The sequence below is a fragment of the Notechis scutatus genome, chromosome Z (assembly GCF_049901735.1).
Source record: "Notechis scutatus isolate UNSWTSFEM ecotype Mainland chromosome Z, rNotScu1.2, whole genome shotgun sequence".
Taxonomy (NCBI): domain Eukaryota; kingdom Metazoa; phylum Chordata; class Lepidosauria; order Squamata; family Elapidae; genus Notechis; species Notechis scutatus.
This window is the reverse complement of record NC_142025.1, coordinates 110,104,397-110,117,397: the sequence shown is the minus strand read 5'-3', so window position 1 is coordinate 110,117,397 and position 13,001 is coordinate 110,104,397. Positions and strand designations below refer to the sequence as shown.

At 46.1% G+C, this 13,001-nt stretch overlaps 1 protein-coding gene across 3 annotated transcripts in view; it reads right to left on the bottom strand.

The window, feature by feature from the left end:
- LOC113422769 (vigilin-like) overlaps window positions 1–7,531 on the bottom strand; it is a 47,467-nt gene extending 39,936 nt beyond the window's left edge. For all 3 annotated transcript variants that reach the window (XR_015746024.1, XM_087947692.1, XM_087947693.1), the window contains exons 1-5: window positions 7,446–7,531; window positions 6,777–6,889; window positions 6,377–6,525; window positions 4,164–4,379; window positions 2,591–2,797 (exon numbers count right to left, since the gene is read on the bottom strand). Coding sequence is in view for 2 of the 3 variants with exons in the window: in XM_087947692.1 (XP_087803818.1) it covers window positions 2,591–2,797; window positions 4,164–4,379; window positions 6,377–6,525; window positions 6,777–6,852 (648 nt within the window). In the remaining variant the exon portion in view is untranslated. The remainder of the gene's footprint in view (window positions 1–2,590; window positions 2,798–4,163; window positions 4,380–6,376; window positions 6,526–6,776; window positions 6,890–7,445) is intronic.
- Window positions 7,532–13,001: the final 5,470 nt, after the last annotated feature.

The following is a 13,001-nucleotide window of genomic DNA, read 5'->3' as shown; positions in this document are numbered from 1 at the left end:
TGGCTTTCCCGTTGACTCAGCCTGTCAGAAGGTCGCAAAAGAGGGTCACCTAATCCCAGCACCCCATTCATAAATAGGAACAATTATCAAGCAGCCGAATGCAAATGACCTGACCATGGGGATGCTGCTACAGTCACCAGTGTGAAAAATGGTCATAAGCCACTTGTTTTCAGTGCTGTTGTAACTTCGAACGGTCACTAAATGAACTGTTGTAAGTCAAGGGCTACCTGTAACTCAAGATGGAGAACATATCCAACATACTTTCCTCTTCTTTTCCTAACAACTGTGTGACATGTGTTGGGCTGAGAGAGAATGTCCGGCCAAAGGTCACCCAGCTAGCTTTCATGGCTAAAGCGGGACTTGAACCCATGGTCTCCCAATTTCTCTAGCCTGGTGCCTAAACTACTAGACCAAACGGGCTCCGAGTTTGACCTTGGAAGTCTGGTTCATTTTTTGCACACATGCAAAGCTATTACAGTAGGCCTTTTGTGGTGACCTGGGGCGTGGCATGAAGGCAACACAGCCAGAGAACAGGTGTGAGTCCCTTTAAGGGGGCGTGCATAAGCGCACCAACGTGCCTACCGTCCCTGTCCTATTGTTTCTCTTATTCTTTTGTTTTTCTTGTATGTAACCATTTCATGTATTCACAACTATGTATACATTTATACTTATTATCTTGTAAACAATTGGCAAATCAAATAAATAAATAAAATAAATAAAAATAAATTTGCTCCAATTTTGTCCCAAATGTCCCGTTTACTCTCTGGCCTGGAGAAAAGCTCTCACGTGAACCTGTAACAGCCTCTGGCTGCAGATACTCCAGTCCAAACACTGTAAGCAGAATGACTGCAATGAATCACTCCAGCAGGGCAAGATAATGAGTCCAATAATCCCAGCAAGGCAAGATAAGCACACAGAAGCACAGCAATAATTTAAACAGTCAGGAGGAATGCCAGGAATGCAGGCTAAAACTCTCAACACTAGATGAATTCAGCCTTTGCTCCCAACAAACGCCTTTCCCAACTGCCTCTCCTTTAAACTCCATCCTCAGGTATGCCTTGTGAAGGGAATCGGGGCCCTTACCTTCCTCATAACCCACAAAACCCATGTTGCTCTCTTCTGTGTTCTTCCGTGCACACCCTAGTATGAGGAGGGGGTGGGCCTTTGTCTTCACCTGAACCCCCTCTCCCTTGTTCTACCTCTCCCCTGTTCTACCCAGCCTGACTTTGACCTTCCCCAGTTTCCTCCACAGCCAACAGAGCCTCTTTCCCGCTTTCTGTCAGTGTTCATCTTTCCTCTCAGATACAGACTCCAATGGAGGCATAACACCTTCCTTCCCGTCTCAAACAAACACACAGGAGATGATTGTAATAACCTTCAATTTTCTAGTGCCATGCATGACTGTATAAGTAATCCTTGATTTACAACCATCCGTTTAGTGACTCTTTGAAGTTACAGTGGCACTGAAAAAAGCGACACAACTGTTTTTCATACTGATAATCATTGTGGCATCCCTGGGATCAAAATTCGGGATGCTTGGCAGCTGACTCTTATTTAGAACGGTTGCAGTGACCCAAGATCATGTAATCCCCTTTTGGGACCTTCTGACAAGGACATTTTCTGACAAGCATAGGAATCATCTCAGACTAACGGTCTGCACCTGAGTAAACTAGGTAAGGTTTGACAGCATTCAAAGGAGATTGGATTTTGTCCTCTTGTTGACTACGTTGAGATTCTAAACTAATTCCCCATTTGACTCCTCCCCCTGCCACTCTTCTCTCCAACACAATCCCAGCCACTCTGGCTCTGAGAAGGGAAGCAAAGTCAACAGGGAGCCACTTATCAGCCTGTATTACTAACTTATCAACTGCAGTGATTCTCCTAAGAACTGTGGCAAGAAAGGTCATAAAATGTGGTAAGACTCCCTTAACCACCATCTCAGGGCAGTTCAGTGAGTTTGACTTAAGCAAAGAAATTTTGGGCTCAGTTGCGCTCATTAACCGAAGACTGCCTGTAAACATTGATTTATTTAAGAGTCGGGTGGCGCAGTGGTTAGAGTGCAGTACTGCAGGCTATTTCTGTTGCCTGCCAGCTGCCTGCAATTTGGCAGTTTGAATCTCACCAGGCTCAAGGTTGACTTGGCCTTCCGAGGTGGGTAAAATGAGGACCCAGATTGTTGTGGGGCAAGATTCTGACTCTGTAAACCACTTAAAGAGGGCTGTAAAAGCATTGTGAAGCGATATATAAGTCTAAGTGCTATTGCTATTTTCACTGCAAGCCTGCTGTGAAAAAAAAATGACAGCAACAGCAGCTCTTCTGAAATCAAGAAGAAAATAATGCATAAGAATACTTCCTCACCTTTTAGGGGGGGAAAATAGACACAAGTACTCATTAAAGTTGCATTTGGTTAACTCTACGGTGAAATTAAGAGCACAATCCATGCCACTTGTCTCTGGGAGTGCCGGCTTATCGTTTTAGAATCAAGACGTTGCAGCATCAATTGCAGAAGACATTCAAAATAATCTCCTGTGAACTTCCACATCTCCACCCTGTTGCCTTCGGAGAGAAGGAGAGGCGCCCAGCTGCTCACCTGCTCTGCTGAGATGAGCAAGATCTCATGACGTGCTTTCTCGATGCCTTCTTTGGTGCCCGTGATCTTGATCTGGCTGCTGGGATCCTCGGGTCGCGGGATGTTGATCTTGGTGGCCGTCTTTAGCTCGAGCTCCTGCAGTTTCTCGCCGTTCTTGCCGATCACAAAGCGATGGTGTTCTTTGGGGATTGTGACAGTAGCTGAAGCCTGTGGAAAGGAGGCAATTGTGGAAAGGGATTGAAGCATTTGAGGGGGCAGACTCTCTAGAAAAAACAGAGGAAGAGCAGGAATTTATATAAGGTGAAGCTGTCAACTCTGAAGAGAACCTGGCTGAAGCCATCTTCTGCTACTTCACAGTGGCCATCTGAGGGCTGATGGATGGCCCAGGCTCCACCTCTGTCTCTATCCCTGACAGCTCCATTCCCTCTTCCCCCTCAGAGATCTCAGATTGCCCCAACTCCCACGTCGCCTCCTCATCTAATTTGGCTGCCGGAAGGCCACAACAGCCCTTGCAGATGTCATAAGACTACAGAATGCTGCCTAGCCTGAGGAGAACTAGAGGTTAACATCTGAAGGCCCCAGACTGTTCGTAGGTGCTCCGGCAGAACTGAGTCGATTGGCCAATGGCAAGACTCTGCTAAAGGGCAGCCTTCTACAAAAGATCCAACTTGCTGTGCCAGTTTTTGAAGGCCGGCTACAAAGTCTGTGTGTCACCCTGGAAACCCTTACATAAAGTTAATTGTAATGTTTTTAAAAAATTTATTTTTAATTTTAATTATGCGAATACAACACAATACATCCAACTTATCCTTGTTATATATAAATACATTTTACTTCATCATTTATAATCTCCTTATTAATTACTAATTAATCTAATCATAACTACTAGTATTCTGACCTTGTCTTCTATTATATAACCATTTATAAAATTTATTCCATGTTTTATAATATTTAGACTCTTTGTCTTTTATTTCTAAAGTTAACCTATCACACTCTGCATATGCCATAATTTTTCTTATTGTTTCCATTTCTGGAGGTATAATTCACTTTTTCCAATATTGTGCATATATTATTCTAGCATATTGTGTATATATTATTCTAGCCGCCATCAATACATGTACCTTAGATATATTATTTCCTTTTTTAATTTTTCTGATATTATTCCAAAAAGAAAAAATTCCGGTTTAAATGGAATACACTCTCCCACCATTTGTTCTATTCATGTTTGAATCAGTCTCCAATATTTTTTGCAGCATTGCAAGTCCACCACATGTGAAAAAATGTCCCTGGTACACCTTTACAATTCCAACAATTTGGAGATATATTTTTAAACATTTTAGAAAGCCTTGCTGGCAGAAGATGCCACCTGTAAAAGATCTTATAAAGATTTTCTTTATAAGCCGTAGCCAGTGTTATTTTTTTTATTTGTGGTCCAAAGTTTTTGCCATTTAGCCAATTCAATATTATAACCGATTTTTTTTTTGCACAAATTGTAAATATTTTAAGTGCTGGATTGGGAGAAGGACATGGAGAACCATCACAATGGCCCTGTGGAAAAAGGTTGACATGTCACCTGGGTCTGAAGCCGAGCGACAATTTCCTTCCGTGCTTTCATCACAGAGTCCAGTTTGCCAGTCACCATGATGGACAGGCCCTGGTCCTTGGCCAAGGAAAGCTCAATATGAGCCCCCGTCTTCTGCATAATGTCCACGCAGACTTTGGCCTCATCACCTTCTCCGAACTGGCTGTTGTCCTTGTAGCGTCGCTCTTCCAGAGGGACGTGAAACACCTGCCAAGAAGAACCGGGCACAGACGGACCTTACTGGGTCCGAAAGGAAACCCTAATGGGATGCCACAAGGAGAAGGGGGGGGTCAACCCATCCTCCAAAGAAGCTGAAGGCAGGATTAGAAAGAAGCAAGAGGTGGAAACTAAGCAAGGAGAGAACCAACCTAGAACTCAGGAGAAATTTCCTAACGGTGAGAAGAAGCAACCAGTGGAATGGCTTGCCTCTAGAAGTTGTGGGTACACCATCACTGGAGGCTTTCAAGAAGAGACTGGACAGCCACTTGTCTGGAATGCTATAGAGCAGTGATGGCGACCCTTTTCGGCACTGAGTGCCCAAACATGCATGCATGTGCGTGCCAGTTTTTGGGCCATTTTTCAGGCCATTTGGGGGATGTTTTTGGCCTGAAAACAGTCTGAAAAATGGCCTGTTTTGGGGCCATTTTCAGGCTGTTTTCAGGTCATCTTTTGAGTTGTATTCCTGGCTGTTTTCAAGGCATTTTGGGGCCAAAAATGGCCTTAAAACAGCCCCAAAACATCCTGAAAAATGGTCTGAAAATAGCCTGGAAAACAGCCTGTTTTCAGATTGTTTTCCAGCATTCCAGCGCTCGCAAAGACCAGCTGGTCGGTGCTGGCAACAGTGTACCCACTGAGAGGGCTCTGCATGCCACCTCTGCATGCCATAGGTTCACTATCATGCCTATAGTCTCCTGCTTGAGCAGGGGATTGGACTAGAAGACCTCCCAATTCCCTTCCTACTCTGTTATTCACCAAAAGAATTGATCCAGGATACCATCTTCTTTGCCGGGGGCAGGAGGGAGGGGCACCAGAGTTGGTGTCCACCCATCTTAAAAAGTTGCTGAGTTTGAGAAAGTTTTCTCCAGACTAATTCCCTGGTTATCACAGCAAGATGCAAAAAAGCCCTTGCCCCGCAATTTATGTATCTCTTTCTAAGCAGAATTCAATCTAGAGATTTTAAACCAGGGATTGGGGGTGGAAGGGGAATATTGTAATTCCGTCTTTTCATTTACCTGTCTTATGATTAATTTTCCAGGCCAGTGGCTCTTAAATGGTTTGACCCAATTATCTGTCTTCCCAGTCTCCAACAGTGCCATTAAACCCACACATCCCTACAAAAAACAGACTCTGGGGAATCCTTGGTGCTTTTTGAACTTGGTTGTTTTCTTGCAGACGTTTCATTACCCAAACTAGGTAACATCTTCAGTGCGAGAAGGGTGTACGGTATGTGGGGTGGAGGAGCAGGAGGAGAAAGGGAGGGAGGAGGACTGTGGGATTCTTGGTGCTCTCTGAGCTTATTGTTTTCTCGCAGAGGTTTCATTACTCAAATTAGGTTGCATCTTCAATACGAGAAGGGAGTAAGGTTTGGGAGGAGGACAAGGAGGACAAGGAGGAGGACGAGGAGGAGAACTGTGGGATCCTTGGTGCTCTCTGAACTTGCTTGTTTTCTTGCAGGTGTTCCATGACCCAAACTAGGTAACATCATCAGTGCTAGTTACGAACACTGCACTGCATTAGCCCTGATGATATTACCTAGTTTGGTTCATGAAATGTCTGCAAGAAAACAACCAAGCTCAGGGAGCACCAAGGATTCCTCATTTCAAATGCGAGCTACAAATATTCTTCTTTATTGATTAAAAACAGAGTCCGTTGTGTTTTATGCAAGCATCCCAGCAGCGTTCAGGCCCAAACTGGATCCTTGATTCTCAACAAGCCATTGCAAATGGCTTCATTACCCCCAGGATATGCCCCACTGACTCCTACTGTTCTGGACCAACCTTATGCAGCTTGGATGCCCTTCAGGTATGTGAACCAACTCCCAGAATTCTTAGCCACAGTTATGCTGCCTGAGGAATTCTGGGCACGGAAGTCTACTCACTTGGGAGGAAACCAGATTGGCAAAGGTTGCTTCCAACCCACACGTTCCTTTTCTGTGAGAGATCACACCAGGCCGCACGCTGCACCCACCTCCTCCGCGCACTCACCTGGGTGATGACCGAAGATTTGATAGGCCGGATTTTGTTCCATACTCCTGTGAACTCACTGGATCTTTCCCCCGGAGCCCCCTTTTCCGGGAGCGGTGGGAAAGCTTCCAAGTAAGTTGGGATGTAGGCCTCATCTTCTGGGACACCACCTGCTTGAAGCAGAGACCACAAGGAAACCAATATCAAAAGAACAGAATGAGAGAAATGTATAAAGACAACGGCTCCTTTGAGTGGACTTCAATTAAATAGTGTAGGAGGTAGTCCTCAACTTACAACTGGCCATTTAGTGACCAAAGTTACAGGGGCACTGGAAAAAAGTGACTTATGATCGGTTTTGCTTCTCATTGGCTGTGAGAATGTCCTTTCTGTGCCACATCTTCCACCGGCGAGACCCTCTCACCTCGTGATTCTTCATCCCTCAGGCCGCTGCGGTGCTCAGCAAAGCTCTCGGGTGTTAACACGGCGACCGAACTCATTGTTTCAAACCCAGATTTGTGCGTTTCCGATATTCCACTGGAGAGAGAGAAAGAAGGGAGGGAGGGAGGAGGGGAAGAACAAAAGGGAGGGAGGAAAAGAAAAAGAAAGAAAAAGAACAAGAAACAAAGACAGAGAGAAAGGGAAGAAAGAGGTGGAAGGAGGGAGGGGGAGGAAGGGAAAGAAGGGAGGAGGGAAGGAGAGAGGGAGGGAGGAGGAGGGAGGAAGAGGGAGAGAAAGAAAGAGGGAGAAGAGAGGAGAGGAGAGGAGAGGAAAGGAAAGGAAAGGAAAGGAAAGGAAAGGAAAGAGAGTTGGCCAAACTCCTTTGGAAGAGGCATTATTCAACCCTGAACATGGCTGGCATTTACTCACAAGATACCAGCTCAGCTCCGCTAAATGATCAGCATGGATCCATCCCAATTTCAAACATGTTCTTCTGCCTTGCCCAATGCTTTGTTTTTACAATGAGCAATCAAGTGCAGCAATCACATTCGCTGATTTTACATCAGCTTTTACATCCTGGCACAATCATCAATGCTCTGCCAGCTGCCCACTCTTACTACCTCCATAGCAAAATACAGCACCCTTGGCTTACCTGCAAAAGGGTCAAATGCCGGAAAGGTCCGTCCGAAACAAGGCTACCCGTGGCGCATCAGCGTGACAGCAGCTTTGGTCCTGCCAGGATAATTGAATACCATCATTTTTAGGATGAAACATGCCCCCATCTGGAGCAAGAGCCCCCTCCCCCCAGCCCCAAAGTAAGATATACCACAGGTAACCAGAATAGCAATGGAAGATGTATTTAAAGATTATGGGAGTGTGTTATCTATCCTTCCCCAAAAACTTATCTTTGTTCTAGGACATCTCCCTGTTGCCGGGAGGCTTCCTGCACCTCCAGGAATTCAGTCAGGAACCTGGAGGAAACTATTAGGCAGTTGGGCTTCTAGTCCTCATGATCAGAAGAAAACAAATCTACAATGCAATCTAAAAAATAAGCAATCTCTCTTGAGATAGAGACAGTTTGGTCAACTGTTAAGGCACCAGGCTAGAAACTGGGAGATTGTGAGTTCTAGTCCCGCCTGAGGCAATGAAAATCAGTTGAGAAACTTGGGCCAATCACCAGGACATGGTGAGTTCTAGTCCCGCCTTAGGCATGGAACTGGCTTGGTGACCTTGGGCTAATCACCAGGAGACTGTGAGTTCTAGTCCCACCCAAGGCAATGAAAGTAAGTTGAGTAACTTGGGCCAATCACCAGAAGACTAGGAGTTCTACCCCCGCCTTAGGCATGGAAATGGGCTTGGTGACCTTGAGCCAATGACTAGGAGACTGAATTCTAGTCCTGCCTTAGAGATGAAAGCTGGCTGGGTTGTCTTTGGGCCAATAATTCTCTCTCAGCCCAACTCACCTCACAGGGTGGTGGCTGTGAGGAAAACAGGAGGAGGGAGTATGAGTTGTTTATAAAAAAAGGCAGAATATAAATAAATAAAAATAAGAGATAGAACCATTAAATAATGCCGTGAAGCCATAACAGTCTAAAAAAAGTCACTGAGTAAGGGAACTAAGAGCCTCTTTAAAATGAAATCTCACTTCTACATCTTTTTGGATGCAGCTAGAATTGTTCTTCACTAAAGTGGTAAACTGGATTCTGGCATCCAAAATTGAGTGCCAAAACTGAGATCTACAGTTAAGAGACTCCAGGAGGTAAAAGTGGCTAGATAGGTAATCCTCAACTTACAACTGCAACTGAACTCCAAAATTTCTGTTGCTAAGCAAGGCAGCGGTTAAGTGAGTTACACCTCATCTTGCGACCATTTCTGCCACAACTGTAAATAAATTGTTGCAGTTGTTAAGTGAATCGTGCAGTCGTTAAACGAATCTGGCTTTCCCCATTGATTTTGCTTGTGGGAAACCAGCTGACAAGGTTACCAATGGTGATCACATGACCATGGGACACCGCAACTGTCATAAGTACATGCCAGTGGTCAAGCACCTGAATTTTGATCATGTGACCGTGGGGATATGCTGCAAAGGTCGTAAATGTGAAGATCTGTCATAAATCACTATTTTTCAGTGCTGTTGCAACTTCTAGCTACAGAATAACAGTGTTCTGACCCAGCTCCCCAAACACAACAAACCCTCTGATGCGAATTCAAAAGATTCCTTTATTAGGAGCACCGGCAGCCCAGGCAAAAAGTTTCTCTCCCATTGCAGGCTAACAAGTCTGGCCGGCCGGGAGATGAATAGTTGTCTGCCATATCTATTCAGCTCCGCCCCCTGCATTTTATCCCCAGAGCTAGGGTAGTTGCTTCGCTAGCAACACTGGCTCTTCCTTCCCAAGGATCAGCCCACAGATCTCCACTGCTCTCCTCTCCTCTGCCTTCTGCGCATCCTCACTTCAGGCACAGGACCCAGCTGTTCCTCCTCTTCCTCATCAGTCACCCCCAGACCTGGTGGCCGTTGACTCTCCATCTGAGGGCTGACAGACGGCCCAGGCTCCGCCTCTGTCTCTCCGACAGTTCCATTCCCTCTTCCCCTCAGAGCTCTCAGGTTGCTGATTCAGCTGCTAGAGGCAGCAACCAATAGGGCAAAACAAACAGAGATGGAAGGGACCTTGGAGGTCTTTTAGTCCAACCCCTGCTCAAGCAGGAGACCCTAAAAATGGTGGTTCAATCTCTTTTTTTAAAAAACCTCCAGTGTTGGGAGCACCCGCAAAATTCTGGAGGTAAACCATTCTGCTGGTTTATTGTTTATTTATTGTTCATTGTTCTAAACCTGTGATGGCAAACCTATGGCACGCATGCAGGAAATGGCACGCAGAGTCATCGCTGCCAGCATGTGAGCCGTCGCCCCAGAGCAGGTCCACTGCACAGGCATGTGCACCGCCTGTCCGCCAGCTGATCGTTGGGTAGCAGCTGCACATGTGGGGGCGGATCGTATGCAGATGTGCATGTGCAGGAATGCGCATCGTGCGTGGGGGGTTGCACATGATGTGCAGTCATGTGGTGTGCATGGGGGGGTCGCATGTACATGCCCAGTAGTGTGGTGTGGGGGGGGTTGCACACACATGTGCAGAGACGCGCTGTGCACGGAGGGGTGTGCGCACATGTGTAGGGGGCATGGGGGCCCCGTGTGCACTGCCTTAGGGGTGCTGGCATGCATGCGCACCGTACTTTTGGCACACGAGGACAGAAAGGTTAGCCATCACTGTTCTAAACAAATGGTTGTTAAGTCAATGACTACCTGTAGTCTTTTTGATGCTCCAGCTGCAGAAGGAGGCAGGCATTAGATTTCCTGGAAATATTAACGTGGAGATGTACTGGACCTTTACAGATACAGATAATCAGAATTGGAAGGGACCTTGTAGGTCATCTAGTCCAACCCCCCGCCCAAGCGGGAGACCCTACACTATTTCTGACAAATGACAGTCCTTCTACTCTCAGTATTCCCCAATGGCATAGACAAAAATCTACATCAGCTATATACTCAGAGGGTGCCCAGTAGGAGAGCGCTAGTAATATATTTACACTGTTAGTATAAGCTGGGGCTCCTGTCTAATCAGACGTCAAACCCCTTCCTTGTCCACAATGCTATCTTTTCTCTTTTCCAGCTCTTATTAAAGCAAAGCATCGCTAAGCTTCCTAGGACCCGAACTACGGTGAGGATTTGAGAGAAAGCCTCTTATGGTTACCAGGAATTAATCACATTTGCCTCTCACCTTCCCATCAGCCCCGAGCTGAGTGGCGGGGTTGCGGGTGAAGTGGGGGGTTGTACGACTAATAAAACACACACACACAAGTACACACAAGCACACACGCTCAGTTCATGGAGGCATTTCTAATCAAGGAATAGGCTTTAAAAGAGAGGCCCCTCTGTAAATCCTTTTGGGTAGCTATTTCTAATCCACATTAAGGTCGTAGCAAAAAAGAAAAGGAGAGAAAGAGACTTTTTTGAGGGAGGGGGAGCCTGAGTGGATGGGAGGAAGTGATATCACACAAGGCACAACAGCCAGAAATCAACAATTTAAAGCTAAGGGGGTAAGCTAGAAATACAGGCAGCCCTTGACTTGTGACCACAATTGAGCCCAAAATTTCTGTTCCTAAGCGAGAACATTTGTCAAGTGAATTCTGCCCAGTTTTATGAACTTTGGTGGCACGGTGGTTAGAGTGCAGTACTGCAAACTACTACTGCTGACAGCCAGCTACCTGGAATTTGGCAGTTCAAATCCCACCATCCTTCTAAGATGGGTAAAATGAGGGCCCAGATTGTTAGGGGCAATAGGCTGACTCTGTAAACTGCGTAGAGGGGGCTGTAGAGCATTGTAAAGCGGTTCATAAGTCTAAGTGCTATTGCTATTGCTAACTTTCTTGCCACAGTTGTTCAGTCAATCCCTGAAGTGAGGGTGTCACACTCAAGGCCCATGGGCCACATCCGGCCCATGGGGTGTTTACATCTGGCCCGCAGGGTCACCTTGGAAACAGCAAAGGATAAGCACGTGGTGCCTCTGCCAGCAAAAATGGAGCACGGGATGGCCACGCGAGCTCAGTTTTCACTGTCAAAGGGCTGCAGGAGGCAGTCCAGGCCAAAAATGGGGCCCCAGAGGGCCACACGTGGCCCTCCTGACCTCCATTTTAGCTGTCAGAGGGCTATCAAAACAAACTAAAAACAAAACAAAAGGAGAAATGTTTCCCATTTTGCATTTGAGCATGGAAGAAGAGACAAGAAAGGAGAAAGGGAAAGAAAATGATGGGAAGATGGGAAGAGAGCAAGGAAGGAAAAATAAGGAAAGAGGAAAAGAAAGAATTATAATGAGAGTGAGGGAAGACCTGAGAGAAGTCCTGCCTTAGCGGCCACCACAAGTACCCCCAACATGAGTGACATCGAGCTGGCCACGCTCCCCTCAAGGTCAAACACAATCCTGATGCGGCCCTCAATGAAATCGGGTTTCGCACCCGAGTTAGACACACGATTGTGGGGTGAACCTGGCTTCCCCTGTTGACTTTTGCTTTTCAGAAGGTCACAAAAGGGGATCACAAGACCCTGGGGACACTGCAACCGTCATAAATATGAACCAGCTGCCAAGTGTCCGAATTTTGATCACATAACCGTGGGGATGTTGCAACGGTCATTAAGTGTGAAAAACAGTCACCAGTCACTTTTAAAGGCACTTTTAAAGTGCCTCTGCAACTTTAAACAATTACTAAACGAACTGGGACTATCTGTATATTGTGAAAACATCCTGGTGGGGAGGCCCACACCACCAAGAAAGTTTCATGTCACACAAAGATTGACAGCCCTCCAACAAGCTTCATTTCCCTCAGAGAGTAGAAGCCGAGACCGAGCGTGTCACAAAAATGCAATGGGCTCACTCATTTTTGCACAGGGATGTCATCTGTTAGGAATGCGCCTTCCTACAAAATGCATTCATTCAAAATCTACCCTTCGCTGCTGCTTTCCAAATGCGTTCTTGGCTGTGGGGGCGGGGGGGAGAGAGAGCAGGCTGAAAAAACTTTTTGAGAAAGCTTTTTGTAATTAAGCCCTTTACATTCACAGATTGAGGCACAAATAGACCTGTTGGGTCTGTTCGAGGAGAGATACAGGTAGTCTTCGACTTACTATATGATTCATTTAGCGATTGTTCGAAGGTACAAGGACATTCAAAAAAGTGACTTATGACCGTTTTTCACATTTATGACCTTTGCAACATCCCCCTGGCCACGTGATTTACATTTGGATGCTTGATGACCGGTTCGTATTTATGATGGTCACAGCATCACGCGGAATCACATGATCTCCTTTCGCAGCCCTCTGACAAGCAAAGCCAATGGGGAAGCCAGATTCGCTCAACAACCACGTTACTAATTGAACTTCTGCCTTGATTCACTTGACCAAAGTCGTAAAAGGGGGCAAAATCTCACTTGGCAAATGTTTCACTTAGAAACATAAATTCTGGGCTCAATTGTGGTCATAAATTGAGGTATACCTGTATTGACCAGGTAGGCTAAACCATGAATGAGTCAGAACTGACTGGATCCACACGGCTAGCTATAAGAGTTTTTAATCCAGCGGTCCCCAATCTTTGCGGCTTGGTGGTCCAGCTTGGGGTGGGGGGGGAGAGGGGAATCGGCCTGCCACTTATGAGGCCTGGTTTCA